Source organism: Mustela nivalis (genome assembly GCF_964662115.1).
Source record: "Mustela nivalis genome assembly, chromosome: 9".
NCBI lineage: Eukaryota > Metazoa > Chordata > Mammalia > Carnivora > Mustelidae > Mustela > Mustela nivalis.
In genome coordinates this window covers 9,372,672-9,396,395 of record NC_139028.1, presented here as the reverse complement: position 1 = coordinate 9,396,395, position 23,724 = coordinate 9,372,672, and the positions used below count along the sequence as shown (strand labels likewise).

At 46.8% G+C, this 23,724-nt stretch overlaps 1 protein-coding gene across 2 annotated transcripts in view; it reads left to right on the top strand.

Annotated features, from left to right (window-relative positions):
* PDGFD (platelet derived growth factor D) overlaps positions 1-20,639 on the top strand; it is a 218,623-nt gene extending 197,984 nt beyond the window's left edge. For both annotated transcript variants that reach the window (XM_082684002.1, XM_082684003.1), the window contains exons 6-7: positions 8,617-8,831; positions 18,018-20,639. In XM_082684002.1, the coding sequence (XP_082540128.1) occupies positions 8,617-8,831; positions 18,018-18,143 (341 nt within the window). In that variant the 3' untranslated portion in view covers positions 18,144-20,639. The remainder of the gene's footprint in view (positions 1-8,616; positions 8,832-18,017) is intronic.
* The last annotated feature ends 3,085 nt before the right edge of the window (positions 20,640-23,724 follow it).

Genomic DNA, 23,724 nt, shown 5'->3' with positions numbered 1-23,724 from the left:
GGACTCTGTCATCAAGTACGCTTGTGATAAAATTCTAACTCACATCCGAAGAACTGTGGCCTCGGGGAGTCACTGGTAGCCCGTGGGCGGCCGCGTTCTGCCCTTTGCTGGACGGCTCTAGTTACAACCACTTTGCAAAGCTGTGCTGGGATGAACAAGAGACACTAACACGGGCCCTCGGCACATTACAGCTACTACTGTTACTTAGGTAAAACGGCACAGAACCAAGATATTTCTGTGAACTCTTCCGCTTTCTTCCCTGGAGGGCGGTCAGATAATCCTCGCTAATCTGAAGAGCCTCCTACGGAGTATCCAAATATTGCCAGGTTTAAGGATCCGTAAAATCAGTCCACTCCTCACAAGTTTACAAAATAATCGGCAAGTACTAAACTTTTCTAGGATACTGTTGACCCAGAAACTTTTCTGGCTTGTTAGATGTTTCCTTTGAAAAGCACTTTTTTTTTTTTTTTAAGAGTGCAGCCCCTGTTGATGACCCGTAGGACTTGTAAGGATCTGGATTCCCCACTCCGTTCGCCAGAAAGCGTTAAGGAAAGACGCATTTTTGTTGATCACATTGTGTGTATCTGTGCGGGCTCACGTAAAAGCTTTGAAGGAAGTCTCCGTGCGGGGACAAGGATTTGGGTCCTTTGCCTCCTGGCGCCTCGCTTTCCTCCTACATGATGAGGTTGTCCACCTTTGTGGGTATCCTGACCCCCTTTAATTGCCCATTACCCCCCTCCCATGAGAGCACAGTTTACTGGAAAACATTTAATGGTGGAGAATAGTAGGTAACTTTGGTGTCTGGGGTGACGTGTGTGCCTTTCGCCCAATGGTCACTCTGGCTAATGATGGATGTCTTTGCCTCCTGGGTCCCTTATCCACTTTTTCTGGGAAGCATCCTTTTGTCCTGTGCCCCTGTGGATGCAGGGAAAGCGCACACCCTTCCTACAGCACACACTCCTTTCAGAACCACCAGTGCTGGAAAAACCAGCCCATTGACTCTTGACTTACAAAGGACCATGTTAAGCCCCAGGGAATTAAACTGAACACATGCCTTCTGACATGGGGGGTCGAGGTGAATGTGATGCTCCTTCCCTTAATGACCTCGACTGCAGCATCGGAGCTGTTTGGGGCATCCTGGGCTTAACCCTACTCATTTATCTCTTTTATTCATTGTGACAGTGTTGTGGGGGACACCTGCCGAGGGCTAGGGTTTGGATCTGTGCTTCAAACACCCTTCACTCATTCAATTTTTAGATTTTTTTAAATTTATTTTCAGCATAACAGTATTCATTATTTTTGCACACCACACCCAGTGCTCCATGCAATCTGTGCCCTCTATAATACCCACCACCTGGTTCCCCCAATCTCTCACCCCCCGCCCCTTCAAAACCCTCAGATTAAGTTTTTCAGAGTCCATAGTCTCTCATGGTTAAGATTGTATTTATTTTAGAGAGAGAGAACATGAGAAGAAGGGGTAGATGGAGAGAAAGAGAAGACGCCACACTGAGCGTGGAACCTGACGTGGGGCTCGATCCCACGATCCTGAGATCAAGACCTGAGCTGAAACCAAGAATGGGACGTTGAACTAACTGCATGACCCAAGCGCCCCTTAACTCATTCAATCTTTATACATTTCTTGGCAGGAAAGTACCGTTATTGCCAATTTATATACTAAAAGAAAATCAGAATGTCTGATGGTAGCTGCGAAGGAGAGAGTCGTGCCACGGACTGGGGTTTGTTCGCTGCCCAGGCCAGGCCTTGGGGAGCTCAGCGGTGTTTGAAGCTCCGAGACTCAGTCTCTTCCGTGAGAGAAAGATGTTTCAAGACCCGCTTGATTCAGATTCCCCTCCTAGCTTGTTTTCCTGTTTCTTGTTGCGTTGATGGACTTCACACGTCCTACCAGGTCACAGTTCTTAGAGTTCAGAGAATTGCCGTCTGATGGTATCAGCGGCCGTCTTGCCTCATTCAGCACCTTGCAGACGGCCGTGCACTCACCCCCTTTGTTGCACGTGTTTGTCAAATGCCTACTCTGTGTCCAGCGACCTTAGGCAGGTCAGTTAAGTTCTCTGCCTGTCAGTCCCCACATCTATCAGTTGGAGACAGTTGTGTCTCCCATGAGAGTTTGTTACCAGAAGTCACTGAGAGTTGCACATATGACAGCATCTCACAGAGAACCACGCACACAAAAGGTGCTCAGTACCTTTCTATTTACGTTTTTAAACCCCGAAAATTCACTGTTGTCTGATTGGGAACCTGGTGACGTAGGTTAATCACTATAAATACACGTGGTAAATATGTCCGTTCTTGAGAAACTAAACCAGCAAACGGAGTCGTGAAATTCATGATTTTAAGTTTAAGATATCCTGATATTTTCTCATTAAAAGTTATAAAGTCATTGCTCTCTCCAGATTTATTTGTGCTTCCAAATGGGGGTTGAGGTGTGGAAACAGTTTTCACAATTATGGGCTGATTTATGGAAGAGGGAGTCTGAAAATCACAATGAGGTGTAATGTCCGTAAAAATGAACAGACTCCTCCTGGGGAATTTATGAACCTTGAAAGGGGCTGAGAAACCCTAGTTACTTGGTATAAAATACTACAATTACTCATCTATCCCTCTTCCCTCCCACCCTCTCCCAAAGCCTCATAAATCTAGGGTTGTAGAATCAAAGGCTTATTTTTAGTGTTTTCCGTAACACATTGTGGCCCTTCTCCCCATGGGGCAGAGGGCGCGTCGAGCCACGTATCTGAAAGCGAGCCTTCCTGACGCCCTCTTCTCCCGGGGGCACTGCTTCTAGATTCTGTGGGTCTCAGAGCCAGTCATTGCCACGCGTCATGGTTCCTCCTTGGTAGAGCTGGTTCTCGAAGGCTAGTTTCTCTGTCCTGCACCAGCAGCAGTCTGATTCCTTCAGATAGTGCAGAGAGAAAACTGGACTGAGGAGTAGGGCTACCAGTGTCCGCAACACTCTCTGACCTTGACTTTAAGTTTATGGGTATCCATTCAGAGTCTCGGAAGTCTTCCGATTTAAGGAAAATCTGGTGAAGTCCCTACTTCACCAGACAGAAAACACCTGTCTGGTGAAGTAGGGACTTCAGTTGTTTTTACTGGCCTTGGTTATTCCAGACATCCTGAAATGGCACACATGCTCTGTCCTCAGAGATGCCGTACGTCTTTCAGCAGGATTTGGTTGAAACCAAATGGTTTTAGGAGACCAGGTTGAAACCAGATGGTTTTAGGAGAGCAGGACTTAAATGACCTCCGTTCGGGCTAAGCCCTAGGAGAGGAGGAATCAAACGGTGATTAACTCTCTGCTTCCATGAACCTTATATTTTAATGGAAGAGAAACGCCTAAATAAAAGAAAGGGGCAAAGCAAGGTCTTTGAAGTAAGGGCTATGGCAGAAGGCAGAGAAAGTGTGGTGAGCCTGTAGCAGGGGATCAGAGGAGATGGAGGCTGAATATGGCTTTTGACTTGAGCCCTAGAAGATTAAAATGACATAGTCGACTTGAGTGCTAGGGAAAGTGAACTAGAATGACAAGAGCACGGTCTTAAAAAGTTACACATATATTTTTTATATATAAAATATGTATTTTTTATATTTTAAATTTGTTTTTATATATAACATATGTATAACTTATATACATGTAATAGGTATATATACATGCATATATAGCCCTACTTCAAGCACACAGACTTCCCATGCCTTCAGCACATGCTGTGTGTGTGTGTGTGTGTGTGTGTGTGTGTGTGTGTGTGTGGTAATATATTGCTGGTGTGTGGCTGCTAAAAGAGTTTATAAAGAATTTGAGCACTGTGAAGTCTTGGTCTGGTTGTTAGAAAATGCTTGCTGGCTCTAAGAACTTGGGGAAGTCTAATTGGAGACCCAGGGGAGTCCGGGAGATCAAGCAAAGGCTGGGGACACACGCAGCCGAGTGGCGACGGTTGGAAGACCAGCCCGGCGAAAGCTGCCAATCAACTTGACCCCCAGGCGCTGACCCAAGGGGATCATCTCCCTGTTAAGCAAAGCAAGCAGCAAATCAAACCTGCGTAGAGAGAAAAAAATCAAAAACAAAACCAAAAAAACAGTGCTTTCCTACATTCAGAAGGAGGACATTATTTTGTTTCGCAGAGAATTTTTGTATTCACCAAAAACCTTGAAATAGATTGACTGGCGTCCATGCCGTGTGCCAAGCCCGTGGGTCCTCCCGCAGGCACACGTCGGAGACACTTTGTGCTCGGCTCCAGCCCGGGGGGTCCACGGGAAGAAAGCAGATACTGCAAGGGAGCAGGTCAGAGGAACGCTGTGGTTTCCTGGTGTGTAGAAAAGTTGTTTTTACGCCGTGGTGTGGTGTCGTGTGCAATCGCATTCCGTCGGAAGAAACAATGTTCACAGTTTGGTTAAAAAAGGCTTTAGAACTGAAAATGCTTACCCGCCACCTGAGCTTTGCGTGAGCCCCAATCGCTGGTCACAGATCACTGTAACAGATACCATAATAATGGAAGAGTCTGAAATATTGTGAGATTTATCAAAATGCGACAAAGGGGACAAAGGCTGGTTTGTACAACTCGTGTTGCCACACCCCTCCACTTTGTGAAAAGGGCGGCGTCTACAAGTATCTGCAAGTGTGGTGAAGCGAGACTTGACACCGCGAGGGAGGTGTGCCTATCCGGCTGTATCTGTCCCGTCAAAACGGTCGTTAGGGCCCCAGCACGGGTTCCCTCTAAAGACAGATTTTTGTTACCAATCCGTTCAGCTCTCGGCGCGGGCTTGCGACCGGTTTTCATGGCTAAGGCCGCAGTCCGGCGAGGGCAAAAAGGTGCTTGTCTCCATGTCTTCTTCAGATGCAGATCGTGCACAGACGTGGGCTCCTTCCGTTTGGGGGCGATGGAGAAATGCATTGTGTTGTTCGATGCCAAAGAAGAAAGTAGGCTCTAGGCGGTCAGCCAGAACCTGGCGTACTTCTCCTGCGGAACCCAATAAATGAGTGTGTGTGCTCGGGGCGCACAGGCTTGGGGGTACGTCACCGGCAACATCTTGAAAATGGCAGGTCACGGTCTGTCACAGACTTGGGAAACCTGGTCCTTGGGACAGCGAGTGGTCCTCCAGTGGGGAGACCCCAGCATGGTTCATGGAAGCTGTTCTTTGCCCCACAACCCCCTGCCCGCCTTCAGATCCTCAGACCACAGTCAGAAGCGTGCAGAGGCAGGAGAAAGCCTGGATTCAGACTCTAGCCTGGGCGGCTGGGATCATCCAGACCAGGCTGACTCTCCATCCTGTCCTGCCACACTGGAGCCTCCGTGGGTTGGAGACTGAATGCTCTCTCCTGCTTGACATGTCCCTAGTGTTCAGACCCCAGAACTCATCACAGCACAAGGATCTCCAGCGAAGGACCTGTGTTTGAGGCCAGGGCTACAAAAAGAGGGCCTCTCCCACTGCCCTGTGCCGGGCCCCACATTGGACTAATATGTCCAGGGAAAGCCTCTGAGGACGGCCCCTTCTCGGCCCTTTGAACAGATTGTCAGTGCCCAGCCTGGAAAACTGATGTTGAAGATCCATGGAAAGACAAGACTCAAATTCAAAAGGACAGCAAAAGAAGAATTGTAACATTATGTACACCAGGGTGAAATAAGGGAAAATAGATGAAATTCCAGGGCCCTTGAATCACATTGGGGACTTCCTTGCTGCCCTGTCCTGTTCCTGTCTGGAGACCGAAGCAGAAATGGAAAGCAAAGCCCCCTCCCTGGATCTCCCTCCAGAGGCTCAAGCCGAGCCCCCATCCTGGGAGGCCCCGACGTTTGCTCACCACTCCGCCTGCTGCCCGGCGTCCTGCTCCGGGCGCCGCCTCATGCGTCCCCTTTGACGGAGAGCTCAGTGTCCCCTGCAGAACGCCCACAGTCACGTCTGCAGCTGTTTGCATCTGCTCAGAAGCATGTTTTATGCCAAGTTCTATATTGAGTGCCTTGGTGGTTTCAGTCCCCAGAGACACAGGGCTGCTGGATGCCAGGGAGTCAGCCCGGGCCACAGCCAAAGCGATCACGTCGGTGACCTGAAGCTAGAATGGACAGCGTTGTACATCTCTTCCCAGTGGGCAGGGAACGGGGGGGGGGGGGCAGTGCTGGTCAGTAAAGCACTTACGTGATGTGAAGAGTCCTGCTTCCAGACAAGGCAGGAGGACGTGCCTCTCCCTGGTTTGCTGAGGGCAACTTGAGGCTTAGCTACATCTCCGGGAGAGGCATGCTGTCTCGGGGCTCTGGGCTATCCCAGGGAGAAGGCTGCACCAGACGTCCTGCGGCACCAGGGAGCTCTTCTTCCTTTGGTTTTCGGAGACAGCCATGCCCCCGTTCTCCTAGATGTGCCAGAAGCTGGGGCCAAAGGGGGAAGAGCTCCGAAGCCCAGTGTCCCATTTCCCATTCGCCTTAACAGGGTTGGGGTGGGGGACGGTGAAGTGCGGTGATGGGTAGAAGGTGCCTCATGGGGGGCTGACCTGGAGACCCTCAGCACGCGCCCTCCTGCCTGTCCCCCTCTGCCTTCCTGCACCCCAACCCCTTCTCCTCGCTAACAGCACCTGTTGACTGCTCAGCGGTCGACCAGATAGACCCCCGTTAGCATCCTCGGCAGCTGCAGCCGCCGGCACAAGCCCCGTCCATGGCGTGGCACTGCGCCAGCCAGCATCACTGTTTGTCTCAAGGTGACACTTGGAATGGATGATGGCGGCGCTTCCTAATGCATTTACGTAATCCTTCCTGCTTTGCTGGCAGTTACTTCCAGGGCTTTAGCAGCAATAAAACGGTTCCTTTCCCAAGACACAGTTCACTCGATTTAAATCTGGATTGATTATAGCTAAACTTAGGACACGTCTTTACAAAGGAAGGAAAAAAACAGCCATACATGATGCACAGAAGTTATTCAGCATTCCTTCAGCTGCCCCCTTCCTGCCCTCCCCCCGTGTCGCAGGCTCAGCATAGGGAAGCTGGTGGGGGCAGGGGGAGTTCCCTGCCCTGGAGAATCAAAGCCCAGTCGCTCCTATGGAAAGGCTCTCGGGGCAGGGCATTAACCCAACTGCCATTAATTCCTTAGTCAGGGGGTCGTCTGCCCATATCGCCGGACCGTCCGCTGACTTCGTGGTGTGAAGGGGACCCCTCATCCCCGTGAGCCTCCCTTGTTTTGGGTTTCCCTCCCCTGCATTCTCCGGACAGCACCCCTAGCCTCTGGCTTTGACCCCAAAAGAGCACGCTTGCCACTCCTCAGCCGGTTTAGGTTTAAGACTAAGATGCTTGCAGGGGCTGGAGTGCAGAGGCAGCCTGGTGCTTGCTGTCTGCTTGCCTTTGTGGGATTCCTCCCGGGCCCTCTAGGGCGTGGTCGGGGGCATGTACCCCAAGTGCATAGAGGATTAGCTGACTTTTGCAGAACACTGATTGGAACCTATGTAAACACAGTACTATAAATTTAATTCACGGACATACTGTGACTAGAATTTGAAAATTGGGGGTGTTGGTCTTAATTAACAGAAGTCCCAGTAACCATACCCCCTTGGTTGTCAGTGACCCGGAGTCACGACCAACAGAGAGAACCAGAGAAAGGCCTGGATTTTTTTTTTTTTAACCATTTGACTTGAAAGGGAAAGATCAAAATGAATCACGAAGAATAATCCTAATCAGCACTGACTGTGTGCCAGGTATGCTAGCGTCAGCCTTCGGTATTGCTGTGGGACAGGTGAAGTTCTGCTGTTGACATTTCCTAAATGAGGAAACAGAGGTTGGAAGCAGTTGGGTGCCTTTCCAGCTCTCGGGAGGGAGGCAGCCACAGCTTTGGGGCAGAGCCCAGCCCTTGTCCTCTCTCTGTGCTGTGGCCATCTAGGATGCAGGGCACAAATACGCCTCAATACCCACTCCCCAAAATGCCAGCTCCGTGGACATTTTGGTTTACTTTGGAGTCAAAATGAAATTAAAACCTTTTCTTCTTCATACTTCCCTGTAAAATTGCATCACCAGCCAAGCATAATAGAGTAGTTGTCCCTGATGCATCCCTGATAGATTTCAAATTATATTTAAATCATGGTTTAGAGAATCATGGTTTAGGTTTTATTGGTTTAGGTTTTATTGAGAATTGAGAGGCCATGTATTTTGGGGTTTTTGTTTTGTTTTGTTTTTAAGATAAAGGCAGTTATTTTAAATTGCTAAACACTTCATTTTCTTTCCTCGGAATTCTTTTTTTATATTAAAAAAATATAATTGAACCAAGATAAAGATTTAGCCATGTTTTTGAGGCTTTTGTTTTTTCTTTGTTGTTGTTATTTTTTTCTTTTCAAGCAAATAAATACTTTTATTAACATGGTAATTTTTTTCTTTCTAATACGCATAGTATTATAATATTTATTATATATAATTTATTAAATTATCTGATTTATTTTTTTTTTTTTGAAGAGTAGATAGGATCAAAAGAGAATCAGATTTTCCACCTTGCATGTGAGGTTAATAAATGAGATCCCAAGGAAAGATTCAATGTCTGCATTAAGGTCATTGTCACATCTTCCCACACGCTTCCCAAAAACCCATGCTGGGAGTTTTTGCTTCGGGTCAGGTGCTGGCTCACACCTGTGTGTGTTTCTTACAGTCGACCTGGACAGGCTCAATGATGACGTCAAGCGCTACAGCTGCACTCCCAGGAATTATTCCGTCAACTTAAGAGAGGAACTGAAGCTGACGCACGTGGTCTTCTTTCCCCGCTGCCTCCTCGTGCAGCGCTGTGGGGGCAACTGTGGCTGTGGGACTGCAAACTGGAAATCCTGCACGTGCAGTTCTGGGAAGACTGTGAAAAAGTATCATGAGGTATGTCCTTCTCAAACATGCATGAGCTCTGGAAATGTTAGGGTAGGGTGCTGGACGACCAGGCCATGGGTTACAGTTGTTCTAGTTGTTCACTGCACAAAGGCAGCCATCTGGAAGGATGACTGGGAGCTGAAATTATACATGAGCTAAACTGAGCAAGCCAAATGCCTTAGAGGGGCTAAGTACCTCCTGAAAGATGGACTCTTTTCTCTATTCTTCTTTTTTTAAAGATTTCATTTATTTATTCATTTCAGAAAGAGCAACAGCAGAGAGGTGGGGGGGATCAAAGGGAGAGGGAGAAGCAGACTCCCTCCTGAGCGGGGTACCCATGCCAGGCTTGATCCCAGGACCCCAAGGCCATGAATGAGCCGAAGGCAGACACCTTACTGACCGAGTCACCCAGGTGCCCTTGGACTCTGTTTTCTAATCATCAGAAAGCAACCTGTGGGACAACATCCTTGTTTATTTATATGATCAAATGCATGATGCAGTGATTCAGAGCTCACATGACCTCTTTGTAGTAATATGTGGTATTTGTAAAGGCTGTCATGGCAAAATTTAGGTCATTTTAAGAAAAATCTAAGGGCCAAACCTGAATGCAGTCAAGCCCTTAAGAAATTTAGGAGAGTGAAGATAGCAAAATGTAAATTGACAGAAGATGTTTAGAGAGACTTTTTAATTCTCTAAATAGGATATTATTTTTATTCTAAAAGTACCATTTTTTCCTAAAGACTACTGAGTGCTACCTGGGAAATCAGCTGTGAAAGTAGGCAAAACTAAACAAAAGTAAATATGAAGATAAAAGAGGAATAAAATTTAGGGAGAACAGAGTTCTACAGAACCCTGTGTTCCTGACTCTGTGTTCCTATCACTAGTAACAATGCTTATCCTTTTTGAACACACAGCACTTTATTGAGCATTAAAGGATTTAAGGGGAGCTCAGAGCTGTTCCTGACCTTGGCAGCAGCTCTTACTTCCCAATCGTGGGAGTATTTCCAAGTCACAAATATGGAGACTCCGTTTTCACATATGTGAAATGAGACTAAGACATTATAACAGATAATCACTTATAGAGTGGTTCTGGGGCTCAAATAAAATAGTGCATATGGAATGCCTTTTGTAAGATGTGAAACGTCATACCAAAATGTGTTTAAGAACATAATCTAAACAATTAAGCAGACATTACCATGAGAAATGATTGTTTGTGTTGCTTTTCCTCTTGTATCCACCAAAACAAAGGAGTAAAGTGTGCCCCCTAAATAAAACCTTCAGCTTTTAAAAGGTGGTTTTTTTTTTTTCTTTTTTTAGTCCTGAAAACAGTAAGTCAATACAAACAAGTTTAAGGAGGTGACGGTAGCTAAATGAGAACGGGGACGTCATAACTGGTATTTCCAACTTGGGAAGTGTAGGAAATTAAATGCCACAGGGACCAGGCTTACCTCACATGGGAGAAACACATTATTTTAGACTTCCATGGAGCTTATTTTCTTAGTCATAAGAATTCCTTACTCCACCCTGCAGTTTTCAAGGGGAACCAAAAAAAAAAAGTTCTCCTGTCCAGAGAATGCTATAGTCTGCGTTCATTGTGTTTTATTTTTGTATGACCCAATGAACTCTAGATAGGATGTTGTCCTTTGCATCTAAGAACCTGAATTTTGTAATGTTTAGTCAGACCCTGAGGATTAGTGCTGAATACAGTAATCAGGCTAGAATTAAAATAATCTAGCAAGTGACAAGATCACTACCTAGGCATAAATGCAGAGGAAAAACAGTTAAGTACAGGCCTTTGATCTATCTGTAGAGTGTTTTATTTTCCTCTGGACTCCACTCAGTTTGAAGTTACAGCTTCATGTTTTATATTGTTTATTGCAGAAATGTCAGAGTTGAAGGTGACACCACCCCTTTAAAACAAAACAAAAAAACCTTCACATTCCAGACAGTGAATGCTAAAGAACTCTAAAGGGTCCTTTTCTTGCTTCTTTTCTTGTCTCTGTCTGCCCACCCAAGAGGTTACCTGTAAATTTCTGTTCACAATTAACATCTAGAAAAGGAAGCCCTTGATCTCTGCTCATCACAGGAGCAGGTCTGAGATGCCAGCATCTTTTTGAAGCTGCTCTCTGAAGCAGCTCTTTGAAACACTGTAGTTTAGTATTTTTACTTCTGGGGTCTGCAGAGCTCTACACGAAGTCACTCTGCCAGGCTCTGGACAAAGGGACAAAACAACATCGATCACTCTCTCAGCCGCCACATACCTGACACAAACATGTCTGGCTCCTTGACCCCCAGGCTCCTAAAATACCTTGCAACATGTTACAGTGATCCCTCTGCTGAGTGCCCCCGGGAAAGAGTAGAGACTTGTTCTCTTTCCAGCAGTGGGGGCGGCTTGAGCCTGGCTCATTAGGGAAAAATCCTGGTTCTTTTTTCTATTCTGTATCTGTGCTCTAACCCAGAGACACAAGAAATCAGTTTCCCCAGCTGCTGCTTGTAACTGATGAGATGTGAAATGAGTTTCCATGGGCCGTGAGCACCCTTAAGGGGTAACTGGAACTTGTCACATAAGCAGGCCTGTGTGACTCTGCACAAATATTTCAGCACTCAGCGTTTAAAGCATAAAATGGGAAAAATTATAAAGCTCCTAATGAAGCTTAGATAATTGTTCTGTTCTTGGGTCATGCTGTTTCCCAAGCAGGGGGTTGAGCGAGTTTCCCCCTAGCCCCACCAGAACGATACAGTGTTACCTTCTTTATGATTTCCTGTTCTCCAAAGCTGGTAGGTATCCTTTAAGGCATTTTCCCTGTTTGCTAATAATAGTTCTTTGCAGCCTCTTGGAATGCATAGGATATAAAAGTTACTTTGGGGTAGTGAGTTTTCAGAAGGAAGTTTCCAGAGAACATACCATGTAGATGCTGTTATTTCAGGTCCCATCTTGCCTGGATAATGTGCCATGGAGAAGCAGGATCTTCCCCAGAAATAAGGTTACCTTAGCGGTTTGTCATCCTCTGGTTCCCATCAATGGACATTCGGGCAACAGCCAAAAATTCACGAAGCAGCAGAGAGAGAGAGATCAGAGTTAATTTCTCTGTCCCTCCTCTCGTGATTTTGTCGCTATGCTGCTGTAACTGTCCATCGTGTCGAGTAGAACTTTCTACAGTGAAGGGAGGGTTCCCTCCCTGCCCCCCCAGTATGGCAGTCGTCGGTGACACGTGGCTAGTTGGCACTTGACGAGGACCTGACACAAACAGGAGATCGGACTTTGAGTTCTATGTGATTTTAAGTTATGTAAATGTAGATAGCTGCACATGGCTGGGGGTTGCCGTATTGAAAAACACAGCCTAGACCCATCTCTGTTTCTGGACTAAGTGGAAAAAAATAATGACTTTAGAAGATTCTTTTTATTTTGCTCAAGAATTTTATATTAAAAATCTGCTTCCTATTAACAGCTTAAGAGTCAGGACGTGTAAGCACATGTTTATATATGAAAAGAGATTAATTAGAGGTTTTAAACTGTTGAGTTTTAGACTTGGGATAAAATAATCATACTTTTAGGTTTTTACATGTTTTAAGCATCTGGTATAGAAACAAATTTAGCTAAAATGGGAAATTGAGACCAAAGAGACAGGAAACAAAATGAGTTGGTGAAGAGTTTCTACTCTGTGGCAAAAGCAATGAGATTTGGGGTTATGATTCTAACCAACCATAACAAAAGTCAAGGAAACTTGGTTCCTTTCTCTGGAAATAGCATTTCTAACGTAAGGAGAGTCTCCCTGCTTCATCCTCTTTCTGTCTCTTTGGGTGAGACTGTGAGACCACGCTCCCGGGGGCTTTTCCTGTGTTTGCAATGAGCTGAGGTAACAGAGCACAACACTGTCTGACCGGAAGGAAGATGTGGCCCCTGGTTCCAGCTCTGCCGTGTGGAAGGCAGCCTAGGGGCCTAGGAGTTCCTCAGTTCATCCCCACAATAACCCCCAATTTGGGGTTCCCAGGCAGACTTGAAATGACATGGCATCCGTTAACCATGACACCATCCTATCCCCCAAATCCTACCTTACCTTACACAAGGAATAGAAGCAAACTGGAGGTGGCAGTGCTAGGTCAACGTAAAGGAGTAAAGATAGGATCGGACAATCAGCAGTTAATGCTGATGGAGAAATTCACTCACCCATCAGTGATAACAGTGACACTTGGCTCATGGGGCTACTGAACAGATGTGAGGGCAGAAGACTGGAAAGTCCAGAAGAGATATGGGTGGAGTTTTCTGAGAGGTCTGGCTTCCCTGCAACCTCGATGGCTCCCTGAGTGAATGGACCCTGCATTTCATTACAGCCGAATGTGCACATTCCTTTCCTTGTAGACCTAGCTTCCTGCCATCGCTTCGCACACCTGCTTTGGGCCATGCTCCCCCTCAGGTAGACAAGACCATCTGTGACATGAATGGTCATCCCTGCCAATTCTGCACTCTGAATGTGGTGCCCAGTTAGCCTTCCATTACATTTTCCACAGTGTGTGGACATGAGCCCTGTAAGGTGCTGTTGGAATTATGGATGAAACTGCTTCGCTCTTTCAAGGCTGGACTGCAGCTGAGTGCACCCCCACAGTAGCCCCCGTGTGCTCCCAGAAAACATAATGTCTACAGAGAGCAAGACTGGATTTTCAGTATTCATGAGCGTTTTATGGACCCTGACTACAATCCCAGCCTTTGGTCACCTGCAGACTTCCATCAGCCAGGGAACTGTTCCTAAACACTGTCGTCTGTGTCTTTCTTCCTGAGTACCCTATCTTACCACATACAGTCAGTCCTTCTGCTGCGAGGCTCCGGGTCTGCTGGGACTGCTGCCCGCAAGCTCGGTAATTGTCCAGGCAGAAAATAATGTGTTATCCCTTCTCGAGATGTTCTCGTTCATAATCACTTAGGTTTCAGAAAAATGGTCTAGCAGCCCTTAAAAATCTAAACTCTCTGCACATTTTTCATGAAGTCTAGAAGCATGGAAAAGCTCAAAAGGGAAACAAAAATAGGAAGCTTTTTTCTTTCTTTTTTTAAAGATCAGAAACTATGTATATGGAGTACAGCCTGCTTTAGAAGTTGGGAACAATCTTAAATAAACTCTTAATGGTTCCAGCTCATACAATGCATTTCTCCTGAAATATGTGTTTGTGTTCCTATGTCAGCCATTAATCTGAGAACTATTAAAGGCATTAACTTTTTTTTTTTTATATTCCCAATCAAGAAGAACCCAACTCAGCAGATAGCTTTTCTGCCTAGTCTTGTTTTATTAGTGGAATAGCTTTATGGCAATGATTCATTCAGTGGTTTATTGGCAACGAGGCGAGTGAATGAAGTGAAAAATCTTTCGTGATGTGGTAATTTGCAGATTGAGCATCTTTGACTTTGTGTAGCGTTGCGCAAGCCACCACCCGGCTTAGTCCTTCTCCAGTTAGTCCGAGTCAACTTTGCCTGGACTCGCGTGGTTCTCCGGGTGGTGGAGAGGGCTCAGGGTTTCCACCCACAGGTAGTAAGAAGTGGCTGGCGGGTCGTCAGTGGGCTTTTACTTTGGGGTGCGCTCGCAGCTGTGAGCCCTAGCTCAGAGAATAGGAAAGCATTTTGGGATGGTCTTATTAGTATGTATCCTTCGGCAGCTGAAATTAATTCAGTGGCTCCTTCCTTCCCTTTAAAAGTGAGCAGATAACCTATAACCAGCCAGTTTGCCTTCCCAGATAAAAGCTTTTCATTTCTCTTTTAACTTCCCATGCTCTCTCAAGTCAGTTTTGCTTTCTTCCTCCTCTCAGTGCGGCGTACCTGAACCTCAGACTATTACATGGTCTGAAAGCTTTGAACATCAGCGCCGTGATCAGCTGGGAAAGCAGTCGATTTCCGCTTTGTTCAAACAGTGCTTTCCGGTCTTGTCTGGGAGAGTGTCTGCCAATTCATTTTTTTCTCTTCTTATCAGCAAAACCCATATATACCATGCTCGCGTTCCTTCATATAAAGCACAGGGAAAATCCCTGAACCATCAGGAGATGGGTTAGAAGAACCACCTGGGCTCTGTGCTCACGCCGTCGCCAGGCTCTTCTGTTGGCTGTCAGATGAGAAGGCGAAGAGCCCCAGGAGTCCAGTGGGCGGTCATCACTGCTCATTAGGCTCTTGTGACAGTCATGCTCTTCAGACACTCACATCTTGGGACTCACTTCCTTCCCCTCCATCTGCAGAACCCTCAGTCTGGTTAACGCAGAGTCTTGGACAATAGCGACTCATGCACATCGAAGAAGTGCTCAGCAAAGCTGTGGGACTCAAGCCTGAAACGCCTTCCAAGCGCGCCGCCAGGGCAGAGCTCAGCTGCACTTTTGGGCCATCACGGGTGGGGCTGTTCAGTACCCAAAATGTCAGACATTCTGCAACCACTGTTGCTGGGTGGGGTTTTTTTTGTGTGGGGGGGGAATCTTTTGGGGTTTTTTTGTTTGTTTTATTTTTTAAATGAAGAAGCAGAACCCTCAAGTTCCCAGCAGGCGAGCACATGGTGACCACACACGGAAGGCACAGACCACTGTGATTCTGCTCTTGGTATTTCAAATTTTCCAAAACTGTGAAAGCGTTACAAATAGCCCAAAGCATGGGGCCCTGTTTTTGGCCCCTGCTTTATTTCCTGGCGTGTATATCTGTCCGCTGTGTCTGTTGGAGGTGCAGGAAGGGAGGTGACAAGAGGAGATGCAGGGGGGGAGGTGAACAGGAGAGAGCAGGAGTGTCCCGGGCTCCGATGGCACCGCCCCCGGCCCGGGGGTGCTGCTTCACCCGCCGCTGTGTGCGCAGACTGCCCACGAGCCGTCCACACGTAAGTTCCCATGGCATAGGCGAGCTCAGCCACGTGGGGTCAAGTCCCCGTGCCAGCTCCGTAACGGTGGGCAAGTAGCTTATCCTCTCTCTTTTCTCACGTATGAAAATTAGAAAAGTACTAATATGTTGCAGGGAAATCCAAATAATATTTGCAAAAAAGCCCCTTATGACAGCGTGTGGCATCAGTACCGTGAGTCGTTGTTTCCGCTGTTCTCGAAGGGCTTCGATCCAAACTAAGACACAAAATAAATTGGGTGGAATCGGTGACACAGACTGTCAGAGTAGTCGAGTCGCAGGAGGGAAAGAGAACAACAGAATTAGCTCAGAGAATGGCCATTTGGACTGAGTTTACCAACAGCAGATGGTTTGGAGTGTTTGCGCCTCTGGCAGGAGCTCTCGTCGGCCCCCCTCCCCCGCTTCCCCGGTGCTCATCAGCATCCGTCGGGAGCTCTGCTGCAGGTGGGAATCCATGTCCCGCTCGGTATGCGCCGAGCGCAGACTCCGTAGCTTGATCAAACATGAAAGAGACGAGCTGATCTGTTCTCCTCCTCCCTGGGGCCCCCATGGCCCAGCCTGGCTTCGTACCAGGGGACAAGCGATGAGGTCTCTGCACCCGCTTTTCCTAGTTGAGGGTTTGGGTCTGTTCATGGCTCCAAGCAGGTAATGACGTGAGGACGAGCAAACGTCTGGGAAGGAATTCCTGGTCAAGAAGCAGAGGAGTACCATGAAACGTCCCACAGAGTCCAAAGCAAGATTTTGCCACACGTAGCCTTCACCAGGGACCAGCGTAGCCGGGCACATCCCCACTCTGGCTCCCACGTGGAGCCTGACAGCCCTTGGAGACACAAGGAAATCACGGGCTCATCAGAAGGCATGGATGCCGGGGTGCTAGGACCCTAGCGGACAGCCCCGCACACGAGTCGCAGTGGCCGGAAGACCCCACACAAGGCAAGGGGCCTCCTTGAGGATCTCGGTCCCCCCGTCTATAAAACGGGGATAAGGACCCGTCCTCTACTACGTGACAAGGTTTGTCGGAGGGGAGAAGGAACAACGTGTCTATGCTCATCCTTGGAAAACTATAACATACAATATCGTTATATGGTAGCGCCTGCTGGAGTTCAGAGTCTGAAAGGAAAATGGAAAAAAATCCAAACAGATGGCGGACGGGAGCCTGAGAGCCTACAGAGGAGAAGCGGACTGAGAGACCGTGTCGGTGGGGGCGCGTGTGTAGTTTCCAAAGGCATCGTGTCTGAGACGAGGAACGTTTGATTTCGGCAAAGGCCACTGCGGGGAAGAAGTTAGCTTCCATGTAAATATACTATAATTATGTTTCAACTTAGAGTTTTTTAAGTTTTTACTCACATTCCAGTGTGTTAACATATCACGTGATACTAGTTTCTGGTGTACAACACAGTGGTTCACTTTCCCGCCCGGAGCTCATCCCCGCGGTGCCCTCCTTCAGCCCCGTCCCCCGTTCCCCTGCCCCCCGCCCGCCTCCCCTCTGCTGGTCACCAGCAGATCGCTGTGATCGCTGTAGCTCAGTCTGTTTCTTGGTTTGCCTCTTTCTCTCTTTTTCCCCTGCTTTGCTCATCTGCTTTGTTTCTTAAATTCCACGTTGGAGTGCAATCATTTGGTATTTGTCTTTCTCTGACTTACTTCCCTTAGCACGATGCTCTCTAGCCCCGCGTCATCCCAATCAATTTATTGACTTCAGAGATTAAGGATATACTTTATGAAGAAACATTGTATCAATACAGTATTGAGGTAGAAAAATTCTGGTGGAGCTTGGTCTGTTTTAAATCGCAAAAGGTATTGCATTTTAACAAATGGATAAGGACATACACGCATTTTCAAGTAATTATGGTCACTACGCACCTTCATCAGGCATTACATCCGGGCGTTACATCAAACATTGAGCCGCACCGGCGTATTCGCCCTCGTGACACTATCCGCTGTTCTGTTTCCAGAAATAACCAATACTCGGTATTGTATTTATCCATAACATATGCTCTGTTCAAAGAATATTTATAACAGGGTTTGGAGCAGCACTTGGCACACAACGGGCCCTTGGAAAGCTGTCGTAAGTCCCGCTGGGACCCTGGAGCTCATCCTGCGCCGCCGGCGGGTGATGCTGATGGCGTTACCTTGTGGTCCAGTGACCACGCTGCCCGCGTCGGGAAGTCGACAGTTGTCAAAATGTTAACGTGAGGGCGTCATCGTGGCAAGCCCAGAGTTCTTATGGGCTTCTCAAAGGGTTGGGAACCAGTTGTCATAAAGAGCAGAAGGGGCATCTCGTTGTGCTAAACCCTCCGGGCTTTCTAACAGGAACTTTCTAACAGGCGCTGTGCTTCTGGTCCTAGGTGTTGAAGTTTGAGCCGGGCCACTTCAAGAGGAGGGGTAGAGCAAAGCACATGGCTCTCGTCGACATCCAGCTGGACCATCACGAGCGCTGCGACTGTGTCTGCAGCTCAAGACCGCCGAGATAAAGGGGTGTGCACACACACACGCTGAGCACAAATGAATCCTTAGTTTGAGGAGGGTGTGGCGAGAGACTCTTTTCCTCCCAGCAGCCGAACTTAACTACTAGCCTGCAAAGCAATGAATACAAGTGGTTGCTGAGTTTCAACCCAGCTTGGTTAGCCGTGGCAAGTAGCAAGGTATATGGTCAACGTCTATAGCCCAGAATATAGGATTGCAGCCAATAATAGTGTCAGAGAATCCATACACGTACGTACACATACGTACATACTCTTCACGTCTCTGTGTCAATACATCAAACAGTTTATTCCGTGTCTACAATGAGGTACACCAGAGCCGATGCATGGTGGCATCATTTAGACCCTTAAAAATCTTTTGACAAATTCAGGGACATATTAAATACAAGAAACATGACCTTGGAAGATTCAGAAGATTATTTAGGTTATTTTAAAATTTGAATCACAAAACAATCTTGGAGCTTGCTCTTTTAAAGAAAGCACCTTGTATATTAAAAACCAACAAATGAGCTTTTCTTATATATACCTCTTAACTGTAAAGAAAAAAAAGGAAAACTATGGATTCTGGGACAAAGGCACAGACCTAACCATGTTTCCTATGGGACACACTACGTGCTTACCTGGGTAGACAATACTTGCCCATCTCCAGAAGCATGCCATGATAATATAGATGCGTTAGGAAGTAAGTCATTGAGTCTTTTTCTGCATCCTGCTGAGGCATGCAAATTCATTGAACACCTGTCTCCAAAAAATTTCTCAGAAGGTTTATTATTATAATCCTCCCAGAGACAGTTTTTAACTGTAGCAGAAATTTGAATTGTTTCCTTCTGGAAAACACCTCCACAGAAATAACTCTTTTGGAAAACGGCATGGGGACTCTGTATGACCCTTTCCAACTAGTGTTCATTGAAAGACTTGGGTAGTTGAAAGTAAGAACAGTGAATGTAGAGACAGTAACGGAACTGGAAATTGGATGGAGTATTTGATTGGGTCCTTAATAATAACGGATCCAAACCTCTCCAAACTATGCCAGTCCATTTTATGTCTCTTGCATTCATGCTCCCGTCTATCTGATATACAAACTTGGATTTATAATGGCATTTAAATTTGACAAACATCCTGAATTATTTATAGCCTAAAAGCTTTCCTGTATAGAAACCACCTGGTTTTATTGATGTAACTTCCTAATTGTATCCTCACTCACCATTCTGAATTCCTGTTTCTGAACTAAGTGGAATCAGGTCTGGAGTCTGTGGTTCTCTCCAGATCCATGGAGCTCGTTCTTAGAAGGCTGTCCTGGGGACACAAATTTGGCCTTGCTCCGCCACTAGAAACCTTGAGTTCGGATCGGTGGTCTTCTCATTTCTCCCTCCCAGGCTCCTCAATGTCTGTTGGAAAGGAGACTGAGTCCCAGAGTAGGAAGCGATTCATCATTCTCCAGGCTCAAGAGAGAGAGAAACACTGAAATCCAGATAGCCCCAGGGCCACCCGGAGAGAGTCCCACTTTTCTTGCTGCCTGGAAACAAAAAAAGGAAAGCCGACTTCTCCCGTGAGTCTAGGGCCCTAGTGACCAGGACCGGTTGAGTGAGGGGTGTGTGACGTGGGCTGCACCAGCCCAGTGCTCAGGTGCGGGGTCGAAATACACCTGGACTTCAAAGCATGGACCACCTTCCCCACCGTCCTCACTCGTAGCCTCCTTCCCTCTCAGCTCTCGGAGACGAAGGCCATTGCTTATTAACGATGTGAAAGTTCCCTAGAAGCACCCAGTGTTCTCGCTGCGGAGGGGTGAGGGCGGGAATCCCTGCCTTGTTTAGTTGCCCAGAATCCCAGAGCACAGTCAGAAATGTCCCAAGCAGACACACTTGCGGTCAGGGACCTGCTGGTCCCCTTCACGGCCACATGCAAGTTTACCGTGAAAACATCGGCTCGGGTGCCCAGATATAAATGAGTGTCCCCTGACTGTGGCCTGTGCCGTTCACGCTGTCGTGGGTGTGTGAAAGCTGAGCATGTTCTCCCTGGTTTTCAATAAACCTTCCAGGCTGCAATAACTGCGGTGGTTTTCGGTTAAAGCCCTATCTGTGCTCTTTATTTATTAGCTGAAATGGAAGCAGGCATATTCGCTCACTTTCCTTTCTTCTTTCCTGAGTGTTTTATTAAAACGTCTCCCTTGGTTATCTGTTATCTGTTGCACTTCCAACGTGTAGCCAATAAATCTGTTCCATCGCCATCAGAGGAATAGAAAAGCTTGCCGTACAAATTACATTTCAAAACAAACCCTAATAAATCCGCAATTCTGCATGGCTCGCTCACCTGGAATAATGCCTTTCATTCACTCCGTTCTTATGGGGCAGAACACTCTCATAAGCAGAACTGGTTGTATTTTGTCATGTCGGCAACACGCACTTTTTTCCTCTCACCGCATGGTTCTATAGCAAATGTAATATGGCTCTTATCTTCGTGAAAAATATATGTTGCTTTTGAACAAAACTACTCCGTTATTTAGTCCCCAACGGCACTTTTGAAAGGAGTACAGTGCTACGACCTTCCTCTCACCAACGCATGCAAGTCTTCAGGGTGACGGGACGGGGTGACATCTGTGGGCTTCATTTTGGAAAGCAGGAAGGGCGCGAACCTCGTCCCCTAACAGCAGGTTTTGGCTCTGTCCCTGTGCCGAGCCTGGGCAGCCAGACGGGGCTTGAGTTTCGCTGTTCTGCTGTGCCACTGTGCCTCTTGGACTGTTTGTTCTCCCTCCAGCCTTTTAATAAAACAGAGTCGCATCAGACCTCCCTCCCTGAAGACAGCTCTCAGCCTGTGTCTTCCTTGGGGGCTGACATCTGGACCTTTGGGACTCATTTCCCTTTTGTCTGCCCTGGAAGCTTTTCCCTCCTCGAGGGGCAGCCCAGCCGGGGAGGGGTGCTCCCGCTCAGGGAGACCAGCGAGGGGTTGTGAGCCTAAGGACTTTGATTATGATCAGGGGCCGGGGGAGCGGGGACAAAGGGCAAAGCGAGCTCTGCTCAGACGAGAACTTGAGCCCCTCCTCGCAGCTTTGTCCTGCCGGACGCAGCCGCGGCACCGAGCTGGTGAAACTCGGCCACTTCATTTAGCGGAATGGCTTCAGGTTGCTTAGGGAAAGGCAGTGGGGACGTGTTTTCTTTGCCAAGAATCAATTTTCCCATCAGAAATACCAGCTAATGTGTGAGACAAAGTGGGGGGAGGGCCAGGAAGGAATCCAATAATGCTGTGCCTAGTGGTTAATTCAGAGAACTTGGATTTTTATATAAAAATCATGCTAGCTGTAGATCATGATTCTTACATAAAAATCCAAGTTATCAGACTATATATACACATGCACAGCTATCTGAATATGCTTATATATATATATATGTGCAGTATCTTAATGCAGAAACCTGAATCATCTTGTGTTATTTCCTGAAGTGTATACATGTGTCCAGTTTTACTCTGAGAATAACTTAACAGATGTCCAAATTGTTCATATCCTCCCGGGGTCCTCTGGTAGAATATTAAATCAAAATTCATAGATTAGTTTTCACGCCTGAACTCCCAGGAAATACGGTTTTGTTTATTGACGGCTCTGATCAAATGTGCTGGAAGAGAGAATATTTATAATTCACTGGTTTTTATTGACATCCACTTAAATTGTGTTGTTTTTAAAGATCAAGTTAAGACTTACAGCCCTGGGTGGGGGTGGGGGAGGTCTCCTCAGTGGCAGGGGAGGCATCACCAGTGGGAATGGAGGAGCCACTAACCGCTTCATTTAATACCTCATGCTTGCCGTCCGGGTTATCGTCCTCAATTATAAGTTAACTTGTATTATTTTTTTTATATAAAGCTCATTTCTATAGAGATCTGTAAAAATTCTTTAGCAGACGACATTAGAAGAGAGTGGGGCTGAATCAGGCCAAGAAATCTTCATTTTCCAATAAAACCATTTGAATTTCTAATTATTTTAAACTATTGGATATAGGCTGCCGGGTTCAGTGGCCAGGAACCAAACATTAAAATTACTCTCAGATTCAGTTTCTATTTTACATAATTCCTATAATATAGATTCTCTTTTAAGAACACATTCTGGGTCATGTTCTCGTCTCTGGTTGAGGTCATATTACAAATTCGTTCTCTTCTGATAGCTTCTGGCCTTTCCTTTCTCCCTGTGAGCCCTACCTTCCTCCTCTTTCTCATCAGTCTCTACACACCAATCTTTGGGTCAGGGAGAATCAGGATCAGTGTCTGCTTTGGGAAGGCACAAGAGGTGGGGGCCATTCAAGGAGATCAGGAGAGCAAATGCTTTCCCAAGTGAGTTGGTCACAGGCTTAGAACGCCAACTGTTAAAAAAAAAAATCCCTACTTTTTGAAAGTTGAGCACGACAAGTGAATCTTTGCTGTTATTGTCCATTTTGGTAAAAACTTCAGAATATGGTGGTGGATGTTTCCTGACTTCTATCAAAGGATATCTAGCCACCATCAATATGGGGAAAACTGACTAAATTAAATGTTTCATTAGTTCATTGAACAACAAAATGCATTAAAACACATTATGTAAAAAAAAAAAAAAAAACAACACACATTATGTATCAGGATTGCTTTGGGTTCAATACACAAGGTGCACAACAGAGGATAAAAGTAGGGATAGATATTCTAGGCAGCATAAACAAGAAGAACAAAGATCTTCCGGCAAAAATGCAAAAGGTAAATGTAGGCCTTTCAAAGAATGAAAAGTAACTTGGCAGGAAAGAACCACGATGGGTGGTAAGTTTGATAAGGCAGAAAAGCAGCTGGTCACACCAAGTCTGCGTGGATGGCTAGCAAAGTTTGGTCCTTTATGTGGAGCTGAGGAAGCCGTGGGGGCTCTTAAGCCCAGTGGGGCTGCAAGTGTCACACTGTGTCGGAACATTAGAAGGTCTTGGGTTCAGTGAACCAGCCAGCCACTTGCTGGACCTGTTTCCTCATTTACAAAATCAGAAGGCTGAGATAGAGCCTTTCCAGCAGAACAGTTCTGCATTTTGGAAAATGGCAGCCTGCAGGAAGGATGGGGCTAGGAATACGAATTATAAAGCTCCTCGGAGTTCTCCAGAGGAGGCGTCAGAGACAGGAGGGGTGCAGGCCCCCTCTGGTTGTGCAGGCTCTGCACTGCAAGTTCTGGAAGGTGCTGTCTGCATGGACGGAGGCTGCAAGGAAAGTTCACAGGGTGATTCAGAGGTCTTACTGACTCAGCCTGCAGAGCAGTGCAGGCTCAGGGCACATCCTAGAGGAAGAAGTCCCTGTGAGTTGGACTGTTGAGAATGTTCTCCCCGGAACACTAGGCAGGCAGGAAGGAGAGGCTGATTTTGAGAGAGGAGATCACAACTGTCTTAAGAGCCAGGCCTGTGACATTGACTGGAGTCACGCTTAGAGCCACGAAGCAGAACCCAAGAGAAGGACGGTAAATAACAGAAGCTAAAGGACCACAGAGAAGAGGGGAAGGAGGAGTTCACAGGCTTACAAGTAAAGGTTCTGAGGTGGGGTGAATACGTCACTGGTTACGTGTCCGGAACTCTGCCAGATGCAACAGATT